The sequence below is a fragment of the Oncorhynchus kisutch genome, linkage group LG7, assembly GCF_002021735.2.
Source record: "Oncorhynchus kisutch isolate 150728-3 linkage group LG7, Okis_V2, whole genome shotgun sequence".
NCBI classification, from domain to species: Eukaryota; Metazoa; Chordata; class Actinopteri; order Salmoniformes; family Salmonidae; genus Oncorhynchus; species Oncorhynchus kisutch.
This window is the reverse complement of record NC_034180.2, coordinates 7,346,571-7,358,738: the sequence shown is the minus strand read 5'-3', so window position 1 is coordinate 7,358,738 and position 12,168 is coordinate 7,346,571. Positions and strand designations below refer to the sequence as shown.

At 45.8% G+C, this 12,168-nt stretch overlaps 1 protein-coding gene across 3 annotated transcripts; it reads left to right on the top strand.

Annotated features, from left to right (window-relative positions):
- Positions 1–211: 211 nt before the first annotated feature.
- Positions 212–11,209, top strand: LOC109894083 (uncharacterized). Of its 3 annotated transcripts, none has more exons than XM_031828135.1 (7): positions 212–711; positions 786–901; positions 2,568–2,726; positions 4,739–4,900; positions 5,020–5,131; positions 5,412–5,533; positions 10,299–11,209. In XM_031828135.1, exons 1-7 carry the CDS (start codon positions 447–449, stop codon positions 10,626–10,628), a joined length of 1,266 nt encoding a protein of 421 aa, XP_031683995.1. In that variant the 5' UTR covers positions 212–446; the 3' UTR covers positions 10,629–11,209. The 3 variants fall into 3 exon arrangements, with proteins under 3 accessions (XP_031683995.1, XP_031683994.1, XP_020342901.2); XM_031828134.1 differs by lacking the exon at positions 10,299–11,209 and adding an exon at positions 6,912–8,412; XM_020487312.2 differs by lacking the exons at positions 4,739–4,900; positions 10,299–11,209 and adding an exon at positions 6,912–8,412.
- Positions 11,210–12,168: the final 959 nt, after the last annotated feature.

Sequence of the window (12,168 nt, the reverse complement as noted above, 5' to 3'; positions counted from 1 at the left end):
AGTATAGGTTCCATCCTCCCAGGCTGTTCTCCTGGAGTAGGATCTGGTAGGGCTAAGGTCCTGGGATAGGGGTGGTTGGTTTTGGGGTTATAGTGGTGTATATGTGTAGGGTTAGATGGTGGTGCGATTTACTTTTTTACTTTGCTTGAACAATTTTTTTGTGACAAAATGTGCAATTCACACTCCGACCTGTGACAGGCAGCAAAACGAATCACAGCGTCTAGTCTGCCGGAAAATCACACAAAGACGTGACCAAGAACAATTTCCAAGTTAGCGTTTTTATTGTTGTTATTTAAACCTTTGTTAACACTCTTGAACTCAAAATATGACTAATTTAACTGCACAGCGTCACATATTTACCCCACGTACTGTTTAATTCGCGTTGGAGACAGGACTTGGTTGATACATGGTATATAGGTAACGCTAGCTGCTAACGTTAGCTAACAATGGCTAACTGTATGGTTTTTCACACTCAAATAGCCTCCATCATGGAGGTGCTAGCGAATGCAGCCGTGGCAGAGATTTGTAAACTCGTAGACGACGACTATGCAGTGTTTCGTTTGGAAATAACTCAAAGCCAGAAAGAAAACAGAGCATTGCGGAGGAAACTACTGGAACTGAAGGTGGCACGGGAGCGCGCAGAGAGGACAATGCGAGAGCGCGTCCTCGCCAGTCGTCCCAGTAGTGTCAGATACAGAGCACTGGCAAGAGGTACTTTACTTTTAGCAGAAGGCCGAGACTTGAGCATTTACAGTATTTAACCACCACTTTTTCCCCACTCTCAGGTGAAGGCCACAGGAGTTTTGTGAAGCCAGCGGGACACAATACATGGAGAGATGACCAACCAATCACTGTTGATGAGGGGAGTGGAACCTCAACCCAGCATGTTATTGTGATAGAGGTTAGTGTTGCATAAAGATTGACAGTTACTTTGTAAATCAAATGTCCCTGTTTATTTCAGTAAGGCTCCCCTCAGCTAGTCACGTGCTTACATGTACAGTGCCTTGCGAAAGTATTCGGCCCCTTTGAACTTTGCGACCTTTTGCCACATTTCAGGATTCAAACATAAAGATATAAAACTGTATTTTTTTGTGAAGAATCAACAACAAGTGGGACACAATCATGAAGTGGAACGACATTTATTGGATATTTCAAACTTTTTTAACAAATCAAAAACTGAAAAATTGGGCGTGCAAAATTATTATTATTCAGCCCCCTTAAGTTAATACTTTGTAGCGCCACTTTTTGCTGCGATTACAGCTGTAAGTCGCTTGGGGTATGTCTATCAGTTTTGCACATCGAGAGACTGACATTTTTTCACATTCCTCCTTGCAAAACAGCTCGAGCTCAGTGAGGTTGGATGGAGAGCATTTGTGAACAGCAGTTTTCAGTTCTTTCCACAGATTCTCGATTCTCAGGTTTTCTTCCAGAATGGTCCTGTATTTGGCTCCATCCATCTTCCCATCAATTTTAACCATCTTCCCTGTCCCTGCTGAAGAAAAGCAGGCCCAAACCATGATGCTGCCACCACCATGATTGACAGTGGGGATGGTGTGTTCAGGGTGATGAGCTGTGTTGCTTTTACGCCAAACATAACGTTTTGCATTGTTGCCAAAAAGGTCAATTTTGGTTTCATCTGACCAGAGCACCTTCTTCCACATGTTTGGTGTGTCTCCCAGGTGGCTTGTGGCAAACTTTAAACGACACTTTTTATGGATATCTTTAAGAAATGGCTTTCTTCTTGCCACTCTTCCATGAAGGCCAGATTTGTGCAATATACGACTGATTGTTGTCCTATGGACAGAGTCTCCCACCTCAGCTGTAGATCTCTGCAGTTCATCCAGAGTGATCATGGGCCTCTTGGCTGCATCTCTGATCAGTCTTCTCCTTGTATGAGCTGAAAGTTTAGAGGGACGGCCAGGTCATGGTAGATTTGCAGTGGTCTGATACTCCTTCCATTTCAATATTATCGCTTGCACAGTGCTCCTTGGGATGTTTAAAGCTTGGGAAATCTTTTTGTATCCAAATCCGGCTTTAAACTTCTTCACAACAGTATCTCGGACCTGCCTGGTGTGTTCCTTGTTCTTCATGATGCTCTCTGCGCTTTTAACGGACCTCTGAGACTATCACAGTGCAGGTGCATTTATACGGAGACTTGATTACACACAGGTGGATTGTATTTATCATCATTAGTCATTTAGGTCAACATTGGATCATTCAGAGATCCTCACTGAACTTCTGGAGAGAGTTTGCTGCACTGAAAGTAAAGGGGCTGAATAATTTTGCACGCCCAATTTTTCAGTTTTTGATTTGTTAAAAAAGTTTGAAATATCCAATAAATGTCGTTCCACTTCATGATTGTGTCCCACTTGTTGTTGATTCTTCACAAAAAAATACAGTTTTATATCTTTATGTTTGAAGCCTGAAATGTGGCAAAAGGTTGCAAAGTTCAAGGGGGCCGAATACTTTCGCAAGGCACTGTACAGTACATCCACATTTACCTGCCATAGGGGAGCTTGTGAGACTTCTCTGCAAAGTACTGGTAATTACCTCTCTTCTTGTGTCAGTCTGCAGAGGCTTCGGTTCTAGGGATCAAGCAGGAGAGGTCTGAAGGAGAGGAGGAGCCACGGCACAGCAGAAACATCCAGACTGGAGCGCCCCCTATAGCCACAGAGAATCCCACCACCACCCCAGTGCAGCCCAGGACCCGATGCAGCATCACGGAGGTCAGTGGAACGCCGAACGCCGTCCTCAAGTCAGAGACAGACACCAAGATCTTAACTGTACACACAGGATCTGACCACAGATCAGACCCAGAGAGACTCGGGCTGGGGAGACTGGGCTGTCGTCCTGCTCCCAGCTCAGAGTATTTACCGGTATTTCACCAGAGGACGGTTTATTCCTGTGGGGATGAGGATGGTGATGCGTTCGACACTGGCGGGGATGATCCGTCTTGTTCTTACACTACAGAGATGGAACCAGGTAACATATCCTTGGGTTTAGAGACACAGACTGATCTGCCTAGAGGGGACTGGAACCAATACAGTAGTAGTGTATACTCTGAAGGGTGCCTAGATAAGAAAGGGGAGGTTATAGTGGTAGATGAGGAGAAAGTGGAGGGTGACGTTTCTCCCACATGGAATGCAGATCGTCACCTAGGAGACAGACACTCACAGAGCAGAGATTTCTTAGATTATAGGGAAAGCTTAGAGACAAATCCAAATGTCGCCACCCACTCCCTTTTACACACGTTCAGGGATTGTGATCCAGAGTCCACGTCGATGGGGCATTCCGATTCACACGGCCTTGTCCTTTTTGATCAGGTATTAAACTCAAACGACAGGGATAGAGCCCAGACTCAGGGAGGGGGGGACACATCAGGCAATAGTAAAGAGAAACGGTTCCTCTGCATGTTCTGTAACAAAGGCTTCAGCTGCCCTCAGAAGGTGGAGATCCACCAGAGGGTCCACACAGGGGAGAAACCATTCAGCTGCCCCCAGTGTCACATGTGCTTCGCCCAGGCCTGCAGCCTGAAGAGGCACGAGAGGGTCCACACAGGGGAGAAACCCTACAGCTGCCCCCAGTGTGAGAAGAGGTTCTCTCGCCAGCACCAGCTGAAGACGCACCTGAAGGTCCACACAGGAGAAAGGCCATTTGCCTGTATGCACTGCGGGAAGAGGTTCTCAGAGAGAAGATGCCTAAGGATACACCAGCAGAAAAACCATTCCACTCTATAACATAGAAAGTAACCATTCCACTCGATGGCTTCTGATGTTTAGATTTAACCCGGCATTAAAGGTAGACTCAGCGAGATGATGAAACGCACAAAGTAAAAACAGCAGTAATGGGTCAATTTCCTCAAGAACTAAGAACGTTGACACGAGAGGCTAAACTTCTCTGCGGTTTTGGTCCCACAGCTGTGTGCATGCGGGAGTACTCTTTGTGACTAGGTGAGACGAAAGTCTTGCATCGCACTCATCACAATATCTGCGGTGCTGCTCCTGGAAACCTCATAGCGCTGAGTCTTCCTTTAAAGACGAAGGTTCATTTTCATTGTTGTCAGCAGAAAAGATCCACAGATGCATTTGGAATAACGAGAGTAACAGATGTCAATGTTGAATATTCCTGAGTAAAATATTGCTTGCAGACATTGTGTGATAATAAGCCTAAAAAGTCTATTACATATTGTGTTGGTACTGTGTAGGCTACATGATGTTAGGAAATGCCTGTTTCATTACTTCCATTCAACTACTATTTTTTTCCCAAGACACTTTTAATGAGAAAATGAATGCATCATTTTAGTTAAGACGTATGTGTGGTTTTCATATGATGTATTTAAAACTTGTTTAATAAACACAAAATGGGACTTTTCATCCTAAGACCTTCATTTAGACTCTCTTTAGTACACATCACATCTGATCTCACTGTATTCTACATAAAAACGACAGCATTTTATAACCAATATACACTTGCTAAATATACCTACACACTAACAAACACTTACTGTACACATCAAAATAGTTTAGTCAGGTTTGTCTGACTCTATAGCTGACTCATATTTACCCACATCATATTCATGTCCACCATGATGAGTTTAACAATAATGAAGTCCTTCTGTAACTACAGTATAGGACTCATGTAGTGGGGATGGGTAAACACTCCATGTTGAAAGTTTTTATGTGTGTACGTACCTGAGGGAGTGTATGTCTGTGTAATCTGTATCACCTGTCTCTTCCAGGAGGGGGAGGGTCCAGAGGTGCTGCTGGTGAAGGAGGAGGGGTGTGAGGAGGGTCTGGGGAACCCTGAAGGGACCATGATCATGGAGGTCAACCCGACTACACCTCCTGAACGCACAGAGGAACCAGCTGAGCAGCACAGGACCACACACAGTCTCACTGAGGTACGGATAAAGGCCAGGTCTCGATTAATCACTCATTGTCCAATCAGAAGATGCTCCATAGCAGGGTGCTGATATCAGATGTCTTGATCCAACATCCTCTCACTCTGTATCTCTTACAGCCAGTAGACATGGAGGATGGGAAGCCTGATCTGCTGCTGGTCAAAGAGGAGACAATAGAAGATGAACCAGAGAGCATTGACCTGCTGAGTGGACTAAAGATGGGGGAGCAAGGTAAGGGAGAAATACATATAGCCTACATACAGTAATAGATCTTCAATGGGAATAGAAATACATATAGCCTTCATACAGTAAAATGGGAATAGTAATGCGCCTGGCTATAGTTTTTTTCCTAATTTTCCTTATTCCTAAATTGAAATCAGTACAACTTATGATTACATACAAAAACAGAAATTATAATGTATTAACTTGACCAGGTAATTTACAAAAAAAACCTCCATATGTAGAGTTCTCTGCCATGTTTTAAAGTCTATTTTCTAACCTCTTCCTGCAGGTGGTTGGCTGGAGACTGATAGTGGAGACTGGGCGGCCATCTTGGATTACCAGACGGGTGCAGCCAAGGGCCCAGGGGACGACATCACAGAGCAGGCCAGGACCAAAGGCGACATAGTTGAGGTCAGTGAATGGGACAGCGTTTTCAACTCTGGGCTGAGGAACAATACTGTTAACCACAACCAGAAACAGACAGTCAAACACAAAACAACAACTGAACTCCATAACAACAGACTGGATGAGACCAGGGCGAGACATAGATTTGGTCTGCAGGGACAGGGAGGTGTGCATATGCGGCGGGAGAGAACAGACGGACTCGGCTAGCGATGCTCTTTCCTGCTTCTATAGTTGTGATTCAGAGAGACTGATGGCGCCTCAGGTTAACCTAACAGGTGCTGCCTTCAGCCTGCGTTCTATAGGATCTATCAACTGGAACATGGACCCTGCAACAACACAGATACTCCCTGGCCTTCGTCCTCCTCACACTCTCCTAATGTTAAACCAGACCTCAGACAAGCTACACAAGCCCATTGACAAATTACAGTAGTAGTGATGCTATCAGCAGATGAATTGGCAAGGAGAAGCGTTTCCTGCGTTCGTTCTGTGGGAAAGCCTCCGGTTTCCCCAAACAAGCAGAGATCCACCAGAAGATGCACACGGGAGAGACATTGTTGGGGTGCCACCGGTCCTGGGCCAGTTTCTCAGACACATCCAACCTGAAGAGGCACCAGAGAGTCCAGACAGGGGAGAAATCCTACAGCTGCTCCCGGTGTGAGAAGAGGTTCTCCCACCAGCAAAATCTGAAGGTCCACACAGAAGAGAGGCTGTTCGCCTGTACACACTGTGGGAAGAGGTTCTCAGAGAGGAGCTACCTCAGGGTACACCAGCAGAAAATGCACACACCCCATGTATAATGTAATGTAGTACTAATTAGTACGTTTGTAGTTAATTCTGTTGGTTTAGGATGTCGTAGGGAACTGGATGAGGTGAACTGAGGAAAGAATGAGTATGATGAGGCAGAGTAGATGATATGGTGATGGTTGGTGTGATGGTGTCTGTAAAAATGCTTCACTGATGAAGAGTGACAACCTTGTCCTGTTTGACACTGTGGTTTATAGTGAAATAATGATTGTGTCTTGTTACATTTATCCTTCAAAGTATTTAAAAATGCATTCAATCAGTGAAGCTAACTTCACGTTATGAATGTGTGACCATTTAGTTGAACTGAATTAAAACATTTACTGACAATTTTTTAATTGCTGCGACTGAGTTTCCCTTATCTCAGTGGAACCAAAACATTACATTTAATTTTTTTATCAACACATATGGATACTTTTTATAATAAACTCCAATGGCTCCATATTGTTAGGTACTTTGAATCCATTGTTAGAGATGGGCTTAACTGTGGTTAACATTTTATAATATAATGTCATGTTTCCGTGTGTACAGGAAAGTTTCTTATATAAAACTTTATACTTTTCTATTCAATTTGTGTTTAAAGTCTGAGGTCCATGAGGACCTGCTGATATCCGGTGTTGCTGGCTGGAAATACTGGACCTCTGAGGTGGCTGGTCACAAACCCTGGCCCCGGATCAGAACCCTGGATCAGGAGCCATCGCTCTTCCTTCCCGAGTCGGAGCCAGGACCCAACCTAGAGGGGCAGAGACTCCACCACCACACAGAACACAACCAGTGGACAGAGGGACTGAACAACCTCAGTCCTGGTGGTCATCAGAGAGACAGAGGCTCCAGTCAGGGATCCAGTCTGCAGCCCAGACCCTTCTCTTCACAGTCTCAGTGCAGGGATGAAGCAGGACCTGAGGCTGATAGAGATAGACCCTCCTGTTCCTATGATACAAACACCACAGTATCCATGATGAACAGAGCAGGTCACCCTGGGCTTCAGCCTTCACAGAGAGTGATGGGAGACCCCCCTGGTGGTAGTCTAACAGGAAGTCTGTCTTCTCCTTCAGGTTCTCGTCTAATGCCTTGTGACTGGGTTCATAGAAGGCCTGGGACTGGACCTGGATCTAGCCTTCCTCAGTTACCTCAGGGTTACCCCACCAATACAGACAGGGTCAGGATGGGTGTTCACCACAAGAGGTACCTAGCCTATAACACAGCACACAATCCCAACAACACCCAAACAATGGCTAAAGGTCAAGGAGGGAGCTCAAAGACTAACAACCTGAGGGCGGTGGCTCCTGCTTCTACCTCCTCTGGTGTCATTGGGTCACAACGTAAGAGGCCAAGCAATAGGACGGACGCCGACAAGCTGTTCTCCTGCTCCACGTGTGGGAAGCGCTTTGCTGAGGCAAGCTATGTGAAGGAGCACCAGACCGTTCACACCAAGGAGAGGCCCTTCAAGTGCAAACTATGTTACAAGAGCTTCTCTTTCCGGAGTAGCCTTATCAGACATAGGAGTGTCCACAATGGGGAGAAATCATAGCAGTGTGTCTTCAGATGTACGCAGGGGATGTCTGGAAACCATTCTTTAGCTGACATATTATAGTTATCATGTGAAGTGTCCTGGAGTAAGAGCAGTGGTGTTCTGGAGGGTGTACGCAGGTGGCCGCATACCCACTTATTTTTCAGTGGGCAATGAGTATAGTCCCTTCTTAATCCCCACGATGCCTATCAAAGTAGTGCAGTTGAGGTATAGACTGTGTCAATAAAGCTGATGGAGCAGATCTAGAATGTTTATCTTACAATGTTGATCATTTATTATTTATTCACATCTTCGCAATGTGCACACGGTGGTAGGCCTACGGGCAAATGATCCAAAATGCAATTTGTGGGGGAAAAAACTTGGCTACTTCAAAATGGAGATCGACTCAGTGGCGCTGCCCATGCTGCCACAGACGCCATAATGGCACGGATACAATGATGAGGCCTCTTTCCATATCTAAGTTTTGGCCTGACTGTGAAAGACCAATATGGATTCTATCATTTTAGGTCATTGAGTGTATGTCACTGTTTCACATTAAAACAATTACACAGGGCGCATTCGCATTCGGGATTTTTTTTTTGCACCACTTCACCACTGGGTAAGAGGACAGTTAACCACTCATTAGCCCTTTGTTAACTTGTCATTTGAAACAGGATTGTGTAAATACCTGTTTTTATAGAGACAGTAAACCAAGGCTAGAACAAGGACAGTTGAATACTTACCTTGCTGAGGTGATGTAGATGGAATAAAGTCATTATTTTGTATTTTATTCTTGCTAACACTGTTCTTTCTAAACAAGTCTGCTCTCAGCTTGAAAGATAATGATCATAGGAGATTTTGGGCTCTATTTTCGCCTGGCGTTATGGCAGGGCAAGCTCACGTTAGTTCAAATTTTACTATGTTAAAAACTGACACTGCCGTTTTCCACCCCACGCGCCAGGTTCAGCAATTTTTGTCTAATCTCAGCTCACTAGCTCTGAGGTGGGAGGGGTGGTAATATTTAAGGTGTGTCGTTGAAAACAAGTGCAAAAGTCACAATTTCATGCAGCGCATATCGAGACATTTAAAACCAAGGAAAAGCAGGTAATAGTTGTAACTGGCATGGATTTTGTGAACGGAAGTGCAACCTATCCAGCTGTGACGCAAATTGCCCTTCTACTAATCGAACAAGAGATATGTGCTTTTTGTGCTGGTAACCCTTGTATTAATAAACAAGGCTGTTTTTTTTAGCCAAGAGAAATAAATGGTGAATAATGTATTGTCATTTTGGACTCACTTTTAGGCTGGGTTTCTGCACAGCACTTTGAGATATCAGCTGATGTAAGAAGGGCTATATAAATGCATTTCATTTCATTTGAAGACACAGCAAGACACTTCCCCCCAACTTGTTGCAGAAGGATCGGTTGCATGCTATAAGGGACAGGTTCGAGGTCCTCCGCCGCAGTACAGCTCATTCACTGCCAGCTGCTGTGGCTCACCGTCAAGGGGATGCTGTAGATTTACACCCTGCAGCCCAACTCCACTCTCACCATGTTTAAAACTGCTCATCAGCGTCACCATTAGCATGAGCCATCGACGACGCCCTCACCATCAGCGTTGGTCCAGATTGTGGGAGCCATGCCTGCAGCTGCTGTAGGCAACAAGTCCGGCCGTGCCACTCAGATCTCTCCGGTCCCTGTCTGGTGGGATCTGCTAAGTCCCACCTTCGATGTCCAGCCTGCTGCTGTCTAAAGACATCTCCCTGCTTCTCCCTGGGGGCCACCTCCAGTCTCTGCTGCAGTGGTTTGGTCCATGTCTGTTGTCCAGGCCCTGTCAGCCCCTGGCTGTAGGGACCTGCCGGTCCCAGCCTTGGTGTTCTTGCTAGCCCCTCCTGACCGAGGTGTTCAGTGTCCTGTCGTAGGACACCTCACCCTCTGTCCTACTTGGTCCTCAGTCTATAGCCCCAGTAGGTCCAGAGCATAATAGCCCTCAGTTCCCTGATCACCTAGTGGCTTCACAGTTTCCTGCTATGCTAGATCCCCAGTCTCCTATCCCAGTAGGCCCACGGCTCTCGGTCCCAATAGGTCTAACTCCCCCTAGCTCAAAGTCTGTAGCCCGGTCAGGCCCCAAGTCACTAGCTCTGGGCACTCAGTTTCTTCACGACCCAGGGTCTAGCTCTCTTCCATCTTTGAATATTTAGCAGGTAGCCTAGTGGTTAGAGTGGTGGGCCAGTAACCGGAAGGTTGCTGGATCAAATCCCTGAGATTACAAGGTAATAATCTGTTGTTCTGCCCCTGAGCAAGGCAATTAACCCACTGTTCCCCAGGAGCCGAAGATGTGGATGTCAGTTTAAGGCAGCCCCCCGCACCTCTCTGATTCAGAGGGGTTGGATTAAATGCGGAGGACACATTTCAGTTGGACAACTGACTAGGTATCCCCCTTTATCTCCCTCTCTTTCAGGTGTGCAGCTGTCTCTGGTCATGTGATCTTGAGCCGTCGCTGCTGTGGAGATCAAGCCTACCTCAGCTCCTGTCCTGGGGGCCACTCCTGTCGCTGATGGGCCCAACCTCATTATCTGGGGCCTTCGTCTGCTCGTCCTGCCTGGCCCCCACCTGTCCCTTTGCCTGGGTCTGGCAGTCACCGCCTGTTGCTGCTTCGTGGCTCCAGCCACCTAAGTATCCAGCCGCAGAGTTATTGTCAAGCTCTGCAGCTGCAGCCCTGTGGTCTCCAGTCCTAAGACCCTTGTCCAGCTCTGCCGCTGCGACCTCCAGTCCTGGTGTACTCAGCTGACACCATGCCGGGTGTGAAGATAACTCCTGCTCCTCACCTGGAGACCTTATAAGCCCTCACTGCCGAGATCCTCCTGTTGCCTGTTTCTGGGCAGAGGGGGCGGCCGCCACCGGATCTATCGCCGCATCCTGATGGCTCCCCTCTTCCAGAACCGTCTCACAGCCTGCACTGACCCCCACCATGTCACACCCTGGTCTGGGGACCTCAGGCACCTTTGGGACAGGGCGGCCCGGTACACCAAGAGACAGGACATCTGTTGGACCAGCTGCCCATCTGATCTACATCTCTGCCTCGCTGGATGACCACAAGTCTTCAAGTCATCTCTCTCAGTGAATGTCTGTCTACCCTTGCTGCCCTTTGTTGTTGATTTAAAATTCGTACAACACATTTGGTGGTGACTGTTAAAAATGGCCCGCTTTCTAGCACTCCCTTCTGGTTAGTTTAGTCAGGCAGCTTAGTTTCCTATTCCTCAGCTTAACCCTGTTTTTCACAATTTGTAACAATATATTTCCATATTGAAGACATGCAAATTACCTGTTCAACGTCTCTAAAGAAAATAATAAAACAATGTATTTAGCAAAGATAGGATTGGCCTACATTTTGTTATTTTGTTTCTGAAGGCTTTTTAACAAACTAGATTATAAGGAACTAATGGCGCGTTCACGTCATTTATTTACCTTTATTTAACCAGGTAGGCAAGTTGAGAACAAGTTCTCATTTACGACCTGGCCAAGATAAAGCATGTCGGAAGCTCTGAAATTTCAGACTTGCTTACTCGCTGTAGAAAGATGATACCGGAGTTTTCCAAGAATCAATGGGCACATACCATTAATATATAAGTCCAAAAATGTATAAAGTAACTGCAAATGTTCTCTTTAAAGGGGCAATCTGCAGTTTCTTACATGCATTTTTGTTCTCATAAATGAATATGTACCCATTGATTCTTGAATAATATAACTTAGAATTGCCTCATGAGCTTAGTTCAACTGTCTAACCCCATCAGAACCCAAAATATACAATTGTTTTACTCCAATATTTGTAGACAAAGTAAATGTAAACAAGAACGATATAGCCTCAACATGGTTAAAACTAGAATTTTGATATCATTGATTTTTATTTTATTTTAAATACGTCTGTTAAGAACAAATTCTTACAATGACGGCCTACCCCGGCCAAACCCAGACGACGCTGGGCCAATTATGCGCTGCCCTATGGGACTCCCAATCATGACCGGATGTGATACAGCCTGGATTCGAATAAGGAATTGTAGCGATGTCTCTTGCCCTGAGATGTAATGCTTTAGACCGTTGCGCCCTAGTGGCTGGTCAGCCGTTGCATCCTTAGCTTTCTCTATGAATTTGAGAGCGGCTACATTTTTCCAACCCTGTCCCTAAGCTTTTTACAGAAACAGAAGAGGAGACTTCCCTTATTGTTTCAAACACTGATTGGCGCTTTAATGTGTAACCTAATAAGCAGTACCTTATTTGGATTTCAAACAGCTCGCCTACGTTTTTCATTTCACCACGCCCTTTGAGCAATG

Bases quoted from the DNA above. Each gene is read 5' to 3' on its own strand.
- LOC109894083 (XM_031828134.1), top strand. From the start codon at position 447: ATGGCTAACTGTATGGTTTTTCACACTCAAATAGCCTCCATCATGGAG. The intron at 2,727-4,738 runs GTCAGTGGAACG...TGTCTCTTCCAG, and splicing joins CCCGATGCAGCATCACGGAG to GAGGGGGAGGGTCCAGAGGT. The intron at 4,901-5,019 runs GTACGGATAAAG...TATCTCTTACAG, and splicing joins CCACACACAGTCTCACTGAG to CCAGTAGACATGGAGGATGG.